The sequence below is a fragment of the Coenobita brevimanus genome, chromosome 53 (genome assembly GCF_032717465.1).
Source record: "Coenobita brevimanus isolate Jiangsu-jjx chromosome 53, ASM3271746v2, whole genome shotgun sequence".
Taxonomy (NCBI): domain Eukaryota; kingdom Metazoa; phylum Arthropoda; class Malacostraca; order Decapoda; family Coenobitidae; genus Coenobita; species Coenobita brevimanus.
In genome coordinates, this window is record NC_137006.1 from 3,187,734 (window position 1) to 3,207,261 (window position 19,528).

Here is a 19,528-nt window from a genome sequence, read left to right on the forward strand (position 1 = left end):
CATCAGCCGGAAATGCCTTCACCTCACTTTGTCTGACTTCCCCCAGCCTCGCGTGACATGATCAAACGGCGGTTTGGTGGTCCATTCAAATTGGCGCACAATTATAACTTACCGACATTTTTACCCGCCCTTGAATTTTCCCGTTTTTCTGAGTATTCCGTTTGTCTGGATACCGGATAGCTGGGATTGTACTGTATTTCCAACAGACATCAGCATCGTCATCATCATCATCCTCATCAATCATAATCTTCATCATCCTCATCAATCATTATCATCATCAACATCAATCATCATCATCACCCTCATCATCCAGGCCTTTTCCACCTTAGGGCTGGTAGGGTGGCCTGTACCCTGTGTACCCACCTCCATAATCAGCCTAACAAGGGAGACACGAGTATGTTGCTGGAAGGCCAGTGAGCACGGCAGCACATTGAGGGCCCGGGCTACCTCAGTGGGTGGAGGGCCCTTTGTTGGGGGCGGCCGCACCATCACACTTGAACGCATGCACACTTGAGGGTACAGAGGGTCCACAGACAGGCTGGTGGATGAGAGAGGCACATCATCATTATTACACAGCAGCTGTTGTAACACTGACAGCAGATAAAACGATGCAATGAGTTATCTGTGACAAATATGTGGAGAGAAAGACAAGTGGGAAGGCTATGGAGTATTGTGGTGTTGATGTTAATGTGCTGGATGTTGGAAGTACCCTTTGATAGTTGCATCTTTATCTCGTTTCTGTCACTACTTCCATGGTCACTGTTCCTCTGAACTGTCTGCTTGCATCCCTCCACCTCTGTGATGGGGGCGTAGCACCCGTCTAGCAACAAACTCTCATCCCTTTTCTGTCCAACTCTCTAATGTAAGAGTTAACCATTACTCCCAGTCCTTCATTTATGCAACAGGTCAACTCTGGAACTGTCTCCCTCTGTCTGTACTTCCTGCTAGCTATGATCTCCAGCCTTTCAAATGCAGTGTGTCCAGGCATCGTGAAATGATCGGATCATGAATTTGGCACTCCTTTGTATTGTTTTTGTTTTTTTCTTGGAAGGAACAGTTTGTGGGCTCCTGGCCTTTGGCTCCTTCTTCCTTGCATTAAAGAAAAAAAAATGGAGTGAACGGAGAAAGTGAGATTGACTTGGAGAGTGTATGTGTATGGAGACGGAGAAAGGGAGTGGAAGATGAGGGTGAGGTGAGACTAGGTGGAGAGGTTATTAATGAGGGTGATGTGAGTTCAAGGGTGAGCAGCTGGATGGCAGAAAACAGGGTGACAAGGGAGCAAGTAGTCTGTGGCCAAACCCCACAGCCCAGTTATACAACCATCTCTCCACTCCCTCCCTATCCCCTGCAAGGTAAATGGTGGACTGCAGGAAAACGGCAACTTCAGCCTGGAAATCACTGGGTTCACGTCTATATGAGCCTGGGGTTACAACTACTACTATTATCTTTTACACTATTTTGACCCTGGTTTTTGTCCTTCCTTACATACTTCATATAAGGCAGAAAATGACAATGCTACGGCTCTACATCCATTCCACAACACTTCTTAAAGATTAATACCATTTTCTAGTGTTAATCTGTTGTTATAAATCTGCATTCAAGATGGAGATGGCAATTTTAGGCCAGGTTAGAACAGCAACAGTCGCAGCTCCAGGTTCATCTGAAATGTAAACCCAGTGGACTGCAGGCTTAAGATGTCCTCCTCCTGTACTCCACCATTATTTTTTTTTTTTTTTTATTTTTTTTTTTTTTTGTGGGGGAGAGGGGGCAGGAGGGGCAGGGAGGGAGTTGAGGATGTTTGTGTAACTGGGCATCTCCACAACCCAGTTATATCATCGCCAGCACATGAAGGCATCCCTCTCCAGGCTAAAACGGATGTGGCACTCTATGATGGGTGCAGGGTAAACTCAAAGCCAACCCACCTTGCATCAGCCTGCATGAAGAGAGGCATGTTATCAGCACTGGCCGATGACCCCATGACAACAGTGACCTCAGTGTACTCCTGCATGATGGCCAGCATGGCACGGGTGGCCGGCGGAGAACAGTCGGTGAACAAGGAGACTAACAGCGGAACATTGTCCACGTTCTCCAGGTGCGGCTTGATGTTCTCTATGCCCTTGGGAAGACGAGCCTGTGAGGGCAAAACACTGAGAAACTGTTTGGGAGAAGGAATCTGTCATAACTAATTTTCATTCAGTTTTATGGCCTCCAACATGCTTACCTATGTTGGCCTTGGTTACCTAATGGCAGCTCTCCACACTGCTTTATCTCTAGCAGTCTCCATATTCAGTCCATTATCCCTGAGGTCACACTCTATCATCTCATCCCAGTCTTTCTTGGTCTGCCTCTTGCAACTTCACCCTCAACATTCGCACCTCTCACCCTCCACACCAAGTTGTCATCCTCCATCCACTCCACATGTTAAAACCACCTCAACCTCCCCCTTATCATAACACTACTACATTCAAGTTCCATTCTTCCACTCAATTCTTCAATCAAATCCCTAACTCCCCCAGGCCTGTTATTCATGGATACACTACACATCCAGTTACTTATCATCTCTTTACATCTGAGCATATAATATCCTCTTCCTTTACTGCCTTGGTCTCATTAATGTGCAGCCTTACACTCCAAACACACTCAGTGTAAAGTCACCTGAAGGCTGCACTGCATCAGGTGAGTGGATGGTATGTCACCTCACCTATCACAAACTACAACTTAATCTTTCTCTCATTCTTGGTCCATCCCTTCTCATTCCTCCTACTACCATCATCATCATCATCATCACATACAACCTTTATTCAACCCCGAAATAATGGTGTGAGGTAGGATCAAGTGCCAGTAACCACCATTATCATCATCATCATCATTATCATCACATGCAACCATTATTCCCACATAAAATAATGGCATATGGTACGATAAGTGGCAGCAATTATCATTTCTTTTTTTTATTTTTTATATGGAGAAACCCTGAGGTAGACCTTGCTAATCATATAACCCCGCAAGGTGACAGGAAAGCACTACCTCTTCCAGAAGAGCAGCTACCCGGTCCTCAAGTCAGGTCTTCTACCACTAAGCCACCCCACCTCCTCATCGTCATCAAAAGCACGCCTAACAATCATTCACCGATTATTCAAACCTTCTACTCACCCTGTTTGACATGTCAAAGTTGAACGAGTCTGACTGCTCGCTGCTTTCAGTGACCCTGGATGGTGACCTGGATCGACCCGGTGACCTTGACCTGTGTGTGTGGCAGGAGTGGTGGTCAGTGCACATCTGACCGGTGGATTCCTCTTTTCCACCACCTTCCTCCTCTGTCGCCTCGGGGAGCATGACACACTCCTCGCTTGTCCCGGCTTCGCATCCATATCCAAACCCACCCAGACGACTGCGGATGTAGGAAGATTGTGCAAGTGTTAATTTACATCCACATCTCCTCTCTTCCCCTCACCTCTCATCTCTTCTCCTCTCCTCTCTCTTCTCTTCTCCTTTCCTTAACTCTCCTCTCCTCTCCTCTCTTCTTCTCTCATCTCCCTTCAGCTCTGCAGGACAAATATTGTATACAAATGCTGATTCACATATTCCTTTTCCTTTCTTGTTCTTCTTCTCTAGCCTCAGGAAACACAGCATTTTTCAACTGTCCCTGCCTCACATATGTACCCTAACCCACCCATGCAACTCGGATGTGGTGGAAGCAGTCGTTGTTCCTGGTTCATTTGGATGTGAACCCAGTAGACTGCTGACTTTAGCTAACCCTCTCCCACGACCCATCCTCCTCCAGTTGGCGACAAGGAGAAACTGAGAGACATTTGTATAGCCAGTCAGGGGAGCTGCCCAGTTCTATCAGTGCCACCACAAGAAGGCATCCCTCTTCAGGACCACTGTGGATGTAAGAAGTGTAAACAGGTAAATCCTTTGGCTCCTTCTTCCTTGTATAAAAAAACAAATAAATAAATAAATAACAAAAAATAAAGGTAGTTGTCATTACCAGTCAGGGGTATGTTCTGTGCTGTCAAACTGACGTCACCGGCACCACTGAAGCTACAGTTCATTCATTTTAACATGGACCAATTTTTTATTCCCTTTGGAGCTTTTTTCACATAGGTCAGCAGCAGAAAAAGACAATACTACAGCTCTACATCCTCTACAGCACCTCTCCATGATTAGCACCATATCCTAGAGTAAATCTATTGTTACAACTCAGCATTCTAGATGGAGAATGGAGATTTTAGGCCATGTTAGAGTGATCAGGTATTTTTTTTTTTTTTTTTTTTTTTTCCATGGATTGCAAAACCAAAAGGAACATAAAAAACACAACCTAAAACGAGGACTAACCATACTGAACAGGGCAACAATTCACAAAAAAAAAATTATAGAATTTCACATTGTACGTGCTGTATATCTGTCAGGTTCAGAGGCCCCCCTGCATCTTCTGACCAGTTTATTTCTGTATCTGGCAGGTTAATATATTCTTGTATGCTATTTGGCCATGTGGGAAGGATGGAGAATGAGGGAGTGATTGAATGTAAGTGAGGCAGAGAGGAGAGTTCTTTCTTTTTTTCTTTTTCTTTTTTTAATCTATCTATCTCTCTATAGCCCGATGCCGTAATCCCGCAAAGGGTGGCCACAGACAAAACGCCTCCAAATCACTCTGTCACCCACCATTTGACAGCCCTCCCCCCAACTCACTCCCCCCCTCCCTCCAATATTGTTATGAGAATCACACCCATAAAGACAGCTGTGGATGCAAGAAAACAGACTCTTTCCCTCAAATCACATCTTTTTTACCTTATTTCTAACATCAATTTCCCTTTATTCAGAGGCTTTTCAACCTAGAGGCACAGACTTAACGAAGAAGCATATATTTGTCTTTATTCTAACAATGACTTCCTTCTACTTAGAGACTATGGATGAGATGCAGACTTACACAAAGAAACATACAGTATTTATCTTTATTCCTAACAATGACTTCCTTCTACTTACAGACTTTGGGTGAGACACAGACATATGAGAAGAATCTTATAATTGTCTTTATTCCTAACATTGACTTCCTTCAACTTAGAGACTTTGGGTGAGACAGACTTACACAAAGAAACATATATTTGTCTTTATTCTTAACAGCGATTTCCTTCTACTTAGACTCTGGGTGAGACACAGACTTACATGAAGAATCATATATTTATCTTTATTCCTAACACTGACTTCCTTCTACTTTGAGACTTTGGGTGAAATACAGACTTACGAGAATAAACATACACAGTATTTATCTTTATTCCTAACACTGATTTCCTTCTACTTACAAGCTTTGGGTGAGATACAGACTTATGAGAAGAAACATATATTTATCTTTATTCCTAAAACTGATTTGCTTCTACTTAGAGACTCTGGGTGAGGTACAGACTTACACGAAGAAACATATACAGTATTTATGGAAGTGAAGCTTGGACGTTGTTGGAAGGACACAAGTCAAGAGTGAGAGCAGTGGAAATGAGTTATTTAAGAGGAGCCTGTGGAGTCACGTGGAGAGACAGGCTGACGAACGAGGATATAAAGGAGCGTTGTGGTGTGGATGTGGATGTGATAGGAAGCGCTATGAGGAACACACTGAGGTGGTTTGGCCATGTGGAGAGGATGGAGGGTGAAAGACTGACGAAGAGAGTGTATGTGAGTGAGGTGGGGGGGGAAGAGGGAGGGGGAGGCCGAGGATGAGATGGAGGGATGGGGTGGAGAGGTATATGAGAGAGGGGGGTGTGAGTTGGGAGCAGGGCAGTGAAATGGCGGGGGACAAGGCGACTTGGAGGTGATTTGTTTGTGGCCACCTCAAACGGGATTGAGGCGTCAGGCAATAGATAGATAGATCTTTATTCCTAACACTGATATCCTTCTACTTAGAGACTTTGGGTGAGACACAGACTTACACCAAGAAACATATATTTGTCTTTATTCTTAACACTGATTTGCTTCTACTTCCAGACTCTGGGTGGGATACAGACTTACACGAAGAAACATATACAGTTTTTGTCTTTATTCCTAAAACTGATTTCCTTCTACTTAGAGACTTTGGGTGAAATATAGGCTTACGAGAAGAAACTAGGGCTGACGTAAGGTGCTTTGTTCTATGACACTGACGTAACTGGGCTATAGTTACAAAAATGCCCCTCAACATTCTCCCTATCCCCTAAAGGGAGGATGTTGGTCTGCAAGAGAAGGGGAACCCCTGCCTGTTGTCCACTCGGTTCATGTCCACATCAGCCTGATGTAACACCAACAAACAACAAACAAACAACAAACAACATCACCATCATCATCTCACCTGTGCCCCTCAAAACAAACAAACAAATAACAAATAAACAATAAACAAACAAGCAACAACAAACACCAACAAGCAACAACAAACAACATCATCATCATCATCTCACCTGTGCTCCTCCTCCTCATCCTCGAGGTAGGACGTTTGCGACTGTGAGAATTCCGAACAGACTGACACATTCTCCTCAAACTTGACCTGCGCCACATCCAAGTTGATGGCTGATGGTGCCGAATGACTCAGGGCGCGTGACACCTCCAGCGAACTCCTGCGGAAAATGTCGGTTGGGCGGACAAAGTTAGAAGCTGATGTTTTTATTTTTCTCTGATTATACAGGGTGGTCCATAAATAGGGCTCCACTTGAAACTTGCCTGACTGTATCTTGTGTGTTGTGGGGATGGCTCAGTCTGCTGGTGTGGGCTCAGGTAGCAGAATGAGCCGTCCCTGCAACACGAGAAATCATCTCGCAATGTCAAAACCAGCATAATATAATCACATATGGACCAACCTGCATTTGAATTCTGGGTAATATATTTTATCTCTACAATAATTTTTATCCATCAAAATTTTCCTTTTTATTCTAGATTATTATTATTATTATTATTATTATTATTTTTAGGTAAGATTTTTATGATTTTCTAATTTTTTTTTTTTTTTCCTGTATTCATGGTAAGATGTTAGAGTTTATTTTTTAACATTTTTTTCCTCTACTTCTTTTTATTCCAACCAAGATTTTTTTCCTGTACTCTTTTTTACTCTCTAACCCTTTTCGTTTGATCTACATTAATCTGTTTTTTCGCCAACAAATGTTTTTACCAGTAATCTTAATTCTTTAATCTAGGTTAAGGTGAAAGGAGTCTAGTACTTCTGCTTATAGGATGTCGGGTTATGATATTGTAGTTCTGAAGGTTGCTGGGTTATCAAGTTATTGTTTTTTATGTTTTATTGCAAGTACAGTATTATCTGGGTTTAATATGGGGTTTATCTGGGTTTAATATGGGGTTTATTTGTTTTATAATTAGTAAAACAAAATATTTTAGCTTAAAGGAAACACTGATTTTTTAAAAAGACGGTATAGAGAATAGATTTATAAGGTGGGGATTAAATGGACTGAAGTTAGTCTGGGGTGTGAGGCATTTAATTGAGATGACACATTTATGCTTCAGGTGTCTTTCTCAGCGATATACAACTTCCAACTGGGGTGAATTTTTGAGACAGAGTGATTCAAAATAAGACCATGGAACACTGATGGCAGGTGACAAAAACTCAATGATGCTCACTAGACACCACCTTCTGTATTAAGGATCATACATTTCAATCATCATGTACCAAATTATGTCCTAGAAATTCATATATAAACCTCCTGAATCCCATGACCAAACCCCTTACAGTGAATGGGTAAATCAAGGCTACATCAATCCTCTCCAGATCATCGTCTCTCTACTCTGAATATATTTGTCTGGAGGCAGCTGGAACTAAACAAAAGTACGTCACTGGATGGACGGCATTACACTGACTCTGGCGTGCAATGGCAAGCACAACTGCAGCAATAACTTAAAAAACTGACAGGAAAATGCTCAGCCACAATGAAACTGTGTCTGTTGCCAATCATTTCTCATTGTAATCTATTTCAAGTTACAAATCTTCTAAAGCAGCGATAACACAAGAATATACTGGTAAATCGTCAGTTCTATAGCGCTGGTGGAGAAGCATAAGCAGTGATCGTGGTTTCCTTTCAATGTATTTAGCTGCAGTAGCACCAACACAGGCCATGAATAGGGGAATGGTGGGCTACAAGGCAAGAGCAGCCCACTGGATTCACGTCACGATAAGCACAGGGTCACAACAACAACAGCGAACTAAGACAGAGACATTAAAAAATAAATAAATAAATAAAATAAAAAAATATAAAATAAAAGCATGATAACAGGTGGAGTCATCCAGTTCTGAAAGTGCTTAAAAGGCCAGAGCAAGTGAAGCCGTTGATGCAGTTTACCCCGATTAATAAAATCTTTTTCATGAGAAGAGTGAAGATTTCTTGACTTATCCTTATGAAGTATAGGATGGAGTATTGAGCAGAGGGTGTTTATGCCCAGCCTGTCTACTTCCTTACCTTTACTCATGTGCATAAATGCTACGACTGGAGCCATATTAGAGTTTTGGGACCACATACTGTACTGGTTTAATATATAAGAAATACTATACACCCACAAAAAAAATTGGCACCCCAGTTGAGTGATACACTGCAGCACACATACCAAGGATTCTGAATTACCATCACAACAAAACGAACATGGTTTCACTTCTACATTTCATATCAAAGCTCATCACATCCGAGGGTGCTGAATAATTTTTTAGTTTGGGTACTCCGTTAGAATTAATATCATGCATACTGTGTGGTCACTCCTAATTCTGCATTTAAAAGGCAGGCATCAGGTGTCAAGCATCATCTTTAAATCCAGAACATCTGCTTAGTATTCTCCTAAGTCAGCCAGATTCCACAGTATACGTCTATCTATCTATCTACAGCCCAACGCCCTAATCCTGCAAATGGTGGCCACAGACAAAACATCTCCAAGTCATTCTGTCACCCACCATTTGACTGCCCTCCCCCCAACTCACTCCCCCCCTCCCTCATATACCTCTCAATTCCATCCCTCCACTTCATCCTCAATCCTATAAAGATATCCATCAAATATAAGGCAACACACTGCCGCCACATCACTTAAAACACAGCACAACAATCACACTCAACACAAACGGCCAGTCTGTAAATGCTGAAATGAGGGGGAATTAATTTCTGAGTAGAGGCCAACAACACTATGCAATCAGGTTACGTTCTTGGAAAACTGATTAGACAACAAATGACCTCATATTGATAGGGATAACAGCAATCATATAAGCAAAATAACCAGTCATATAAAAAAAAAAAAAGGTGACACTGACAATCATAACTATCATATAGGTGAAAATGGCAATTATATATCAAAATTCATCATTCATTCATTGCCAGACGCCATGTATCCCTAACGGGGTGGCCAAGGGCTTAGAGTTAATTGTTTTACAGGGAGGGGCACTAATCCTCCACCAACCCCACTTGATGTGATATCAAAATGAGGGAGTGAAAATAGTACGATCAGATAAGTGAATGCTAACAAAAGTCAATCATAGAGAGAGTTGGCCTTGTAAAAACTTCCTCTCTCTCAAGTCTTCAAATACATAGACAACCCACAGCCCCAAATAGGTCCAGATAATGAGGGTATTTCCTGTTCCCTCCTCAAACCCTAAAGCACTGCAAGAACACAAACCCCTGTCACTCCAATGATACACTTTTGCTCTAGTCTTGCTGTCTCCTGGCAATTTTATTCTGGCTGGGAGAGTCACCTGGTAGCAGAGAAATTAATGAAAAGTCCACCTACAGTTAATGAAAATCGTCCTGTCGTAGTTAGACACAATTTTAAAAGGCGTTATTGGAATGAAGGGGTTAAGTGTTTGATTCAGGCTGTCTCCTGGTGATTTTATCCAATTTCAGAAGGGATGCCTGAGAGTGATGTGGTTAAGCAGGCCATATCTAACTCCTCCAGCTCAGAAAAGTCTCTCCATGTTTAATGAAATCGTCTGCTAGTTGTAAAAATATAACCACACAAATTCAGGTTAATCAGGCCATATCTAACTCCTCCAGCTCAAAAAGGTCTCTCTAAGTTTAATGAAATCATCTGCTAGTGGCAAAAATAAAACCAGACCACTTCATTCAACTGAGGAAAGTGCCATGTCCTTTATGGATAGACAGGAGCTAATCTAAATACAAGCTATGGCACTACAGTATTTGTATACAACTGGGTCGGCAGGCCAAAGAAATGAACTGGTTGAAATACTGAAACTATTTTGTACAACGTGACAACAAACTATAGACTGAATACACCTTAAGCTGTCTTCATTAACTGAGCTTTCTCTGACACTCCATTGGTCAAAATTCTTAAACCAGATATCACTAAAATCATCATCCCAACCCACTTTCTCACGTTTAAAAATGACGTGTGTTGAACAGAGAAATATGAAAACACAGTCATAAGAAAATAGCATCAGAAAACCCAGTGATAAAGGACAAACATGCTGGGATGCTGGCAAGTCCAATTAAAGCAAGTCTTGGGTATTTTGGTGCCAATGATAAGAAATTACTGGTTTTAACAATATAATACACATTAAAGAATTGTTGCTGATCTGATATGTGAACCCAGTGGACCGTAGGCTTAAGTTTCACTCCTGCAGCCCACCATTCTCCTTTGGAGGATAGGGAGTGAGGCAAGGAATGTTTGTATAACTGGGCACTGGAGGGGCTCAGCTGTATCAGTGCCACCACATGAAGGCATCTCTCTCCAGCACCCCACAGAAGGATTGAGTGGGTTTCTCCAGAAGGATGCAAGAGATCAAGCAGAGAGTAATCTACATGCAACATACAAAATACTGAACATTGCAATACCATCAATGTCAATATTTTCATCAATGGGTTAAGAAGCATACAAAAGATCATGCAGAGAGATAAATGTGCAACGTGCAGGACATTCAGCGTTGCAAGACTAACTATACCATTTTTAGTTTAGTTTGGTCAATACTGTATATTCTTCAAAGGGTTAATCAAGAAGCAAGGAAGAGATCACGCAGAGAGCAATAAACATGCAACATGCAAGACTGTGTTCCAAAACTATCTATACCATTTTCACCTTAACTTCACCCAGTTTTCATCCTTTTGCAGCTTATTCTGTGTAGCTGGGAGGCAGAAAAAGACAAATGCTGTGGTTCTGCATCCTTTCCATGGTACTTCTTCATGATTAGCACCATATTCCAGCGTTAATCTAATGTTACAATTCATCATTCATGATGGAGATGGCAATTTCAGGCCAAGTTTGAGTGAAAAGGGTATAGGGTGTGGCCGAGACACAGATCAAAATGAAAAAGTGTTGTGGTTGTGGTGGTGGTGGTGTGCGGATGTTACAGGAGGCATCGTCATGAGAGATGGAGAGAGAAGGGAACCCTGTGCCAAATACACACTCGGCATATACTGCTCTGTTATAGTTATCATTATCACCATCATTATTATCATCAATATCGTCATCTATCATCATCATTATCATCAATATTGTCAACAATCATCAGCATTATCAATCACCATCATCATCATCAAAAAGAGAGGTTCAAGTAATAGCTGATCAATATCCTAAAGCCTGCAGCAAGTATCCTACAAAGAGGGTTTTCACATAATGTCATCAAACTTGAAATCCTCCATCATGGTGGACATAAACATCCATGCAAAGCTAGCAAAGTGGTAAGTCCCTCCAATGTCCACAACTGATAGGCATGATCAAGAAAAACACTTAAGAATAGCACAGGTTGCCAAAGATGTTCATAATCAGGGAGAAAACACTGAAGCTGAGTGAGGAGATGTTGCTCATGGCTTGCTCCACTGAACCAAAATGAAAGCTAACAGGATAGCATGTGAATGAAACTATTATTTCTCGAGTAGCAAATAATTTCAGCTTCTTTCCTTTTCATGTGGCTTTACATTGAGTGACAAGCTTAATGGTTTCCTGTAAGCCAGGAAACCATTTACAATGCTGGGTGGTACCATATAACCAACCCATACGCATTCCCTACACGTCAACAAGTGGGTTGGCAAAGGGTTAGTGCCCCTTCCCATAAAACAACTAACTCAAAGTCAAACAGCCAGCCCTTATGGGATTATGGCATCTGGCTATAGATAGATTGACAGATAGATCATTTATGGAGTACAGTGCATACATTGCCATTTAATCATAGGGTCATTAGAGTTAGAACTGGTAATGAGGGCTAACCCACCTTTGCTTTCACTGCACATTTCTCATTAACTGCAAATCTCTAACATCAAAAACCATCTGACTGTAGGCATCACAACTCATATAATTTTTGAGATCATCAGCTATTTAAGGTAATATATCTCAGGATTTACATTCTAGTCACTTCTTCAATTATTTAAAACTTTCCTGCATAACACTTCCTCTTCTTGTTCAAATTCATCTTCATACATATCAAGAGCTCTGGACTTACTCTTACATGTGCTGCTAATTTCTGCCATGATGAAAATAGAAATTATGTCCAAGATTCCACGTATTTTGATTTCAAAGTTAACGATAATTTCCACTCAGTATGGTGGTGAATCCAGGCTGATGACATCACTGCAAACGCTCTACACCATCAACTCTGGAACTGTCTCCCTCTGTCTGTATTTCCTGCTAGCTATGAGCTCCAGTCTTTCAAATGCAGTGTGTCCAGGCATCTTGAAATGATCGGATCTTGAATCTGGCTCTCTCTTGTATTTTGTTTTTCTCTTGGAAGGAACAGTTAGTGCCGGCTCGTGGCCTTTGGTTCCTTCTTCCTAGCGTTAAAAAAAAAAATAAAATAAAATAAAAAACACACACATCTGAGAACTTAAGGACATAACTCAGGCCTCATGGGCATCCTTAACCCCTTCAGTACGGCATCTTTTTGAATTACTTGCATATATACGATCCTCGGTGAAAGGAGAGCAGCGTCCTTTGAAGAAACTCAGGGTGGTCTGTAAATAGCATTGCACTAGAAACTCACGCGTTGAAGGGATGGCTCAGTCTGCTGGTGTGGATGTGGGTGTGGAAGCGAGAGTAGGAAATATTAAACGATGAAAGACAGGCACTGATAACACTGAATAAGGCATCTCCACAACACACAAAAATCGCTTGGCGGAATTCGAAAGGAGTGCTGTATACGGGCCACTGTGTGTGTGTGTGTGTGTGTGTGTGTGTGTGTGTGTGTGTGTGTGTGTGTTTTACCTACCTACAACCCAGTCCCTTCCGGCGCAGACTCTTGCTGCGCTGGAATCCCCTCAAAGACGACCTTCACACACCATGCGCCGCAACAACACACAGAGCAGAGAGTTAGAGCAAGTGTGTGTGTGTGTGTGTGTGTGTGTGTGTGTGTGTGTGTGTGTGTGTGTGTGTGTGTGTGTGTGTGTGTGTGTGTGTGTGTGTGTGTGTGTGTGTGTGTGTGTGTGTGTGTGTGTGTGTGTGTGTGTGTGTGTGTGTGTGTGTGTGTGTGTGTGTGTGTGTGTGTGTGTGTGTGTGTGTGTGTGTGTGTGTGTGTGTGTGTGTGTGTGTGTGTGTGTGTGTGTGTGTGTGTGTGTGTGTGTGTGTGTGTGTGTGTGTGTGTGTGTGTGTGTGTGTGTGTGTGTGTGTGTGTGTGTGTGTGTGTGTGTGTGTGTGTGTGTGTGTGTGTGTGTGTGTGTGTGTGTGTGTGTGTGTGTGTGTGTGTGTGTGTGTGTGTGTGTGTGTGTGTGTGTGTGTGTGTGTGTGTGTGTGTGTGTGTGTGTGTGTGTGTGTGTGTGTGTGTGTGTGTGTGTGTGTGTGTGTGTGTGTGTGTGTGTGTGTGTGTGTGTGTGTGTGTGTGTGTGTGTGTGTGTGTGTGTGTGTGTGTGTGTGTGTGTGTGTGTGTGTGTGTGTGTGTGTGTGTGTGTGTGTGTGTGTGTGTGTGTGTGTGTGTGTGTGTGTGTGTGTGTGTGTGTGTGTGTGTGTGTGTGTGTGTGTGTGTGTGTGTGTGTGTGTGTGTGTGTGTGTGTGTGTGTGTGTGTGTGTGTGTGTGTGTGCGCACAGGTGGGTGTGAGTGTGAATGAGTGAGAGAGAGTTTAGTATATGCGTGTGAGGCAGAGCAGCAGCACTCCTGAGAGAGAGGTGCCACACACACACACAATACCGAAAGAATGTTACTATGACACTGGCTGTACTATGTGTCTCATGTGCTTGCAAATGTCACTGGGTCAATGGTGATGCAAAACTAACACCACCATCACCATCATCATCATCATCATTCACACACCTTTCTTACTCTCACACACTTCTCTTTCCACTCTTTCTTCATTGAACTGTTCCACTCTCTTCTTCCACATCACATATAATCTGCCTCAACCAACACTGCCCTCTTTAGCTCTATCACACAGAGTAGCTGAATTACACTATGCCACTATCAGTCTTAAGTAAGAAACTCAGCCTCATGTACACTGAGTCACAGCCAAAGCCAAGACTCATCCATTTCACCCCAAGAAGTTTGTGTTCCATTAAGCTTCCAGTGACTGATGGGAAGGACTGAGCTGATTTGGGCACTGGCTATCTTTCCAGCCCATAAACAAGCATCAGCTGGACCACACCAACCCCAGCAAGGAGGTTTGGTACATGAAAGTATGGCATCATTTTGACTGTGATGAAGATGGTTTGGGTCATGATCAAGTGTGTTATTTTACCTACATGTAGACCCAGAAGTCAAGTGATCTTACAGCTCTCATGACATCAAAGCCAATAGTTATAAGTGATGGAACAACACTTGTCACTGCAGTGTAATGGTCAACTATTGAGCCATTATAATGTTAACTATTGTGATTTGCACGGATGGTTGATCCCAAACATTAGTAGGACATTTGGCCCTGCAGGGGTGGTTGTCTGTGATTACAGAGTCTGCTCAGACAGACAGATTGGGGTTACTTAACAGAAACAAAAACAAAAAAAGTAAGTGTTAAGTGCTTCAGCCTAACCAAACAAATAACAAGTGTACTGTTCACAGTGATTCAGCACACAATAAAAACATGGTAATGGCACATGTTGTTCTGTGTTTACTACAGCAGCGCACATGGTCCCACTCAGGAAAGTTCTTATCAATAACGAATTTTACTGCAATACACATTCACAAACACTGAGACAATGTACAGCCCAGGCCTTGGCAACTTGAGTGGTACATCCTACACTACAATCCCTCTGGTGGAAGGGACAAAAAAGTTATAAGAGTCTGGGTAAGTCAGAAGCTATACTGGCCAGGCACAGAAGAAATAACTCACAAGACATGAGAAAAACCTGAAACACATTACCATAACTCACAAGACATATATGAGAAAAAACTGATGACACATTATATTACCACAGCCTCTATGGAAAAACAATTTGTTATACTGTACAAAATGAAGTGAGAAAATTACTAGAAATAATGTACAATCCTGTGAATAAGACTGAATGCACATACACAAAGGAGAATCTACAATTTATGAAAAAAATGCAGTCATGAAGGAGAGACAAGTCAGAAGAGAGAAACAGGATATTTATAAATTTATGAAACAGAAATGAGCTGTGATTTCATGGGCTTTAGAGGATCCCTGGCACCCTCTGTTTAGCAGTTTATTCTGCATACTACACCTTAACATTCTCAATCCATCCATCCATCTACCCTTCACTCTGGTAATGCCCTGTCAAAATCATAGAGGTCCAGGACTAGGCTAGTCAGTCCAGACATACATGGTGAGAGTGGCCAGTACCACACCCCTGAGAGGCATTATGTGAGCACTAACTCTCAACCACCCCTCGGAATTAGATCCTCATGGGCCACAATCATTAGTTTTCTTTGGAATGTGTCCACCCTGAGCACAGGCTTTAACAGCCCTTTCCCTATGACCTAGCAGTCCTTCTACATACTATTCACCTCCATATGACACCATTTTGACACAAAAACCCACTGTTCATACTGCATACATGCCAAACCTGTCTCATTCAGCCCTGAATGGCATTACCTGAGAAATAAATTCCCACCACTCGTCAAGTGGAAACCCTTACAGGCACCATCCAGTTGGAGCACCATAACCCACTAGACCACCAGGTATCATCTGGTTATATGGTTTCCACCCAGCACTGTAAATGGTGCCCTGGGTTACAAGAAACCATTTGAACTGTCACTCAGTGTATCTTTTTAAAATTCACACAGTTTTCACACACACCATACTAGAGAATATTGTTGCTCTGGCCAGAAATAAATTAGTAGAAAAAAAGAGGTGCTTATAACCTTCCAAAACTCATGAAAATACCAGCCAGAGTCATGAGAAGAGTACTGGCATATAAACAACAGCAAATCTACTATACAATATACATAAAAATGCAGTCATAAAAACAGTGTAGCCATACCTGAAGAAGAAAAAGAAGATATCCACATTAATACCAAAACCCACAATGCAATATATATACAAGATGGGAATACTGTACATGGTAAGAGAGGAGAGTTAATAAGACAAAAATAATTACTACTGTATCAAGGGAGCATACTGGAAAGGCATAAGGAGAGACATAAGCACATTTTCTTTATCACTTACAGTAATTTTTCATACTTTCTCTCTCTCTCTCTCTCTCTGCTTCCTTTTCCCCCTCTCATTCAAAAGGCATAAGGAGAGTCATAAGCAAATTTTCTTTATCTATCTATCTATCTATCTATAGCCCGACGCCCTAATCCCGCAAAGGGTGGCCGCAGACAAAACGCCTCCAAGTCACTCTGTCACCCACCATTTGACTCCCCTCCCCCCAACTCACCCCCCCCTCCCTCATATACCTCTCAACTCCATCCTTCCACCTCATCCTCGGTCTACCCCTCCCTCTCCCTCCCTCCACCTCACCTACATACACCCTCTTAGTCAGTCTTTCATTCTCCATTCTCTCCACATGTCCAAACCACCTCAGTGTATTTCTCCTAATCTTTTCAACCACATCCACATCTACCCCACAACGTTCCTTCACTTCTTCATTCGTCAACCTGTCCCTCCACGTCACTCCACATTTTCTTTATCACTTACAGTCAATTTTCATACTCTCTCTCTCTCATAAGCTAATGTTCCTGATCATTTACAGTAATTTTTCAGATTCTCTCTCTCTTTCAATCTCATAAGGGGTGGCCACAAACAAATCACCTCCCTGTCACCCTGTCCTCTACCATCTGACTGTCCTCCCTTCAACACACACACACCGCTCTCTCATATACCTTCCCTAATACACTTTCACATGCCCTTACACACTACAGTATTTACATAATTTTTCACCCTAAAATTTACAAGATAGACAGACAGAGAGAATTCACAATACATCCTTTTCAGCTTAAAATTCCCACAAACTGTTATTTTTATTACACATATTATAGTATTATGGAATGAACCGAAAGCCATATATTATTTGCCATGGAGCTATTTTCCCTCTCTCTCTCTCTCTATCTCTCTCTCTCTCTCTCTCTATCTCTCTCTTTCTCTCTCTCTCTCTGTTTTAATGCAAGGATGGAGAGGATGGAGAGCGAGAGACTGAAGAGGAGAGTCTAAGATTTTTTTCTTAATGAATGGAGGACACATGTAATCTGGTGTATGGAATTATTTTTTCATTTCATATGTTTTTCCTTCCTCTGTTCATCTTCTGTCTAAAAAAACATAATCATACACATACACATACACACACACACACACAAATACAAAGGAGAATTACTAACACAGACTCTTGTAAAGAGCTACAAGAAGAATTAAATAAACTTCATGAATGGAGTAGTACATGGCAAATGGAATTCAATGTGGACAAGTGTCATGTAATCAAGTTTGGTAAAAGTGGAAAAAGACCTGATTGGGATTATAAGTTAGGAAATAAAACCCTATACACATCAGAAAGAGAAAGACCTAGGTGTGATTATCAATAACAGACTATCTCCGGCTGACCACATCAGCGAGAAGGTACGGAACATGTATACACTGCTTGCTAATATGAGCATAGCATTCACATACATAAATGAAAACATGCTAAGAAGGATAATAACATCATTCATTAGACCAACCCTGGAATATGCATCAGTAGTCTGGAGTCCTCATCTTAAAAAACACATAGACAAGATTGAAAAAGTTCAAAGGGCCGCTACAAGATGGATACCAAGCTTAGGGGACCTAAGCTATGAAGAAAGACTAAATAAACTGAATCTACCAACACTACAGGAGAGAAGGAAAAGAGGTGACATGATAATGCTATATAAGTGCATATCAGGAAAGGAGAAAATAGACATAAATGATTACTTAACATATGGAGAAGCATCAGCAACAGGACACTGCAAAAAACTGCTTAAGAAGAGAGGTGATAAAGACGTAAGGAAATTCAGTTTCCCAAACAGAGCAACTGATCAATGGAATGCACTACCGAATGAAATAGTGTGTGCCAAAACAATTCACAAATTTAAGGATATGTACGATAAATATGGTTTAAGACACGGGACAGTTCGAGCTTGACTCATTCCTGTAAAGATACAATTATGTAAGAACACAAACACACACATACATACACATATATACACAAAAACAAACAAACTCACACACACACATACTAAAACAAACACAGACACACACATACATACATAACACACACACACACACACACACACACACAAACGAAATACGCTGCTCATGAGTAAGGAAAATGTGCTTATAAATCTCCCAAACCCCTAACAGTATGGCCCAAAAGCTCATATTCTTGTCGGGTAAGGAGGCTCCCTAACACCTGTTCCTTAGTGATTTATTTTTGGATGTGGCTGGTTAATATCCTTTTGTATGTTATTTATGCAAAGTATGGCAATATTGGAAGGATTGATGTAACACAGAAAAGGGTACTAAGGTGTAATAGGCAAAATAAACCACTTAGGAAGAGGTGTTTGGGAGCTTCCTTAACTGACATTAATACGAGTCTAAGGCCATACAATATTCTAAGTGTACAGGATGCTTCTTAACACCTTTTCCTGAGTGGTTTAGCTTGAATATTAAACCTACGTATTCTCCTCTTCGGTATACAGGCTGTCGCAGGAGGAAAGGGCATGACTCTGGGAAATAACTGATGTGACAGAGAGAGAGAGAGAGAGAGAGAGAGAGAGAGAGCTATATCAAATCTCGGCCATTACAGCACTACAGTTACTGAAGTTCTTATGGGAAAATTATGAGGCAGCCTAATTTTCCCCATAAGGTCATCAGTAACTCTGGCTTCATAATAGTTCTTATCTAAACCTAGACTGAGGAAGCATTTTTAACTCAGAATTTCCCAAACTATCTACCTATTGCCAGACACCTTAATCCCATAAGGGGTGGCCACAAACATATCACCTCCATGTCACCCTGTCCCCCGCCATTTTGCTGCCCTCCCCCCAGCTCACATCCCCCTCTCTCATATACCTCTCCACTTCTCATTGTCCAATATTATACCCATTCCTGCCGTGACACCCTTTACATGTCATTTTAATACTGTCACTGATTACATCAGACATGGGGGAGAGTACTGAGGTGTAATAAGCAAGATAAATCACTAAGGAGGAGGTGTTAAAACTCCCGAAAGTCTCCCAGAACATGAT

General features: G+C 41.8%; 1 protein-coding gene across 1 annotated transcript in view; it reads right to left on the reverse strand.

The window, feature by feature from the left end:
- The window catches only part of l(2)k05819 (transmembrane protein 94-like protein l(2)k05819), a 96,045-nt gene that overhangs the window by 19,418 nt on the left and 57,099 nt on the right, over window positions 1–19,528 (reverse strand). Inside the window, exons 19-22 of the mRNA XM_080273177.1 lie at window positions 6,429–6,578; window positions 3,154–3,391; window positions 1,923–2,131; window positions 364–538 (exon numbers count right to left, since the gene is read on the reverse strand). Of these exons, the coding sequence (XP_080129303.1) occupies window positions 364–538; window positions 1,923–2,131; window positions 3,154–3,391; window positions 6,429–6,578 (772 nt within the window). The remainder of the gene's footprint in view (window positions 1–363; window positions 539–1,922; window positions 2,132–3,153; window positions 3,392–6,428; window positions 6,579–19,528) is intronic.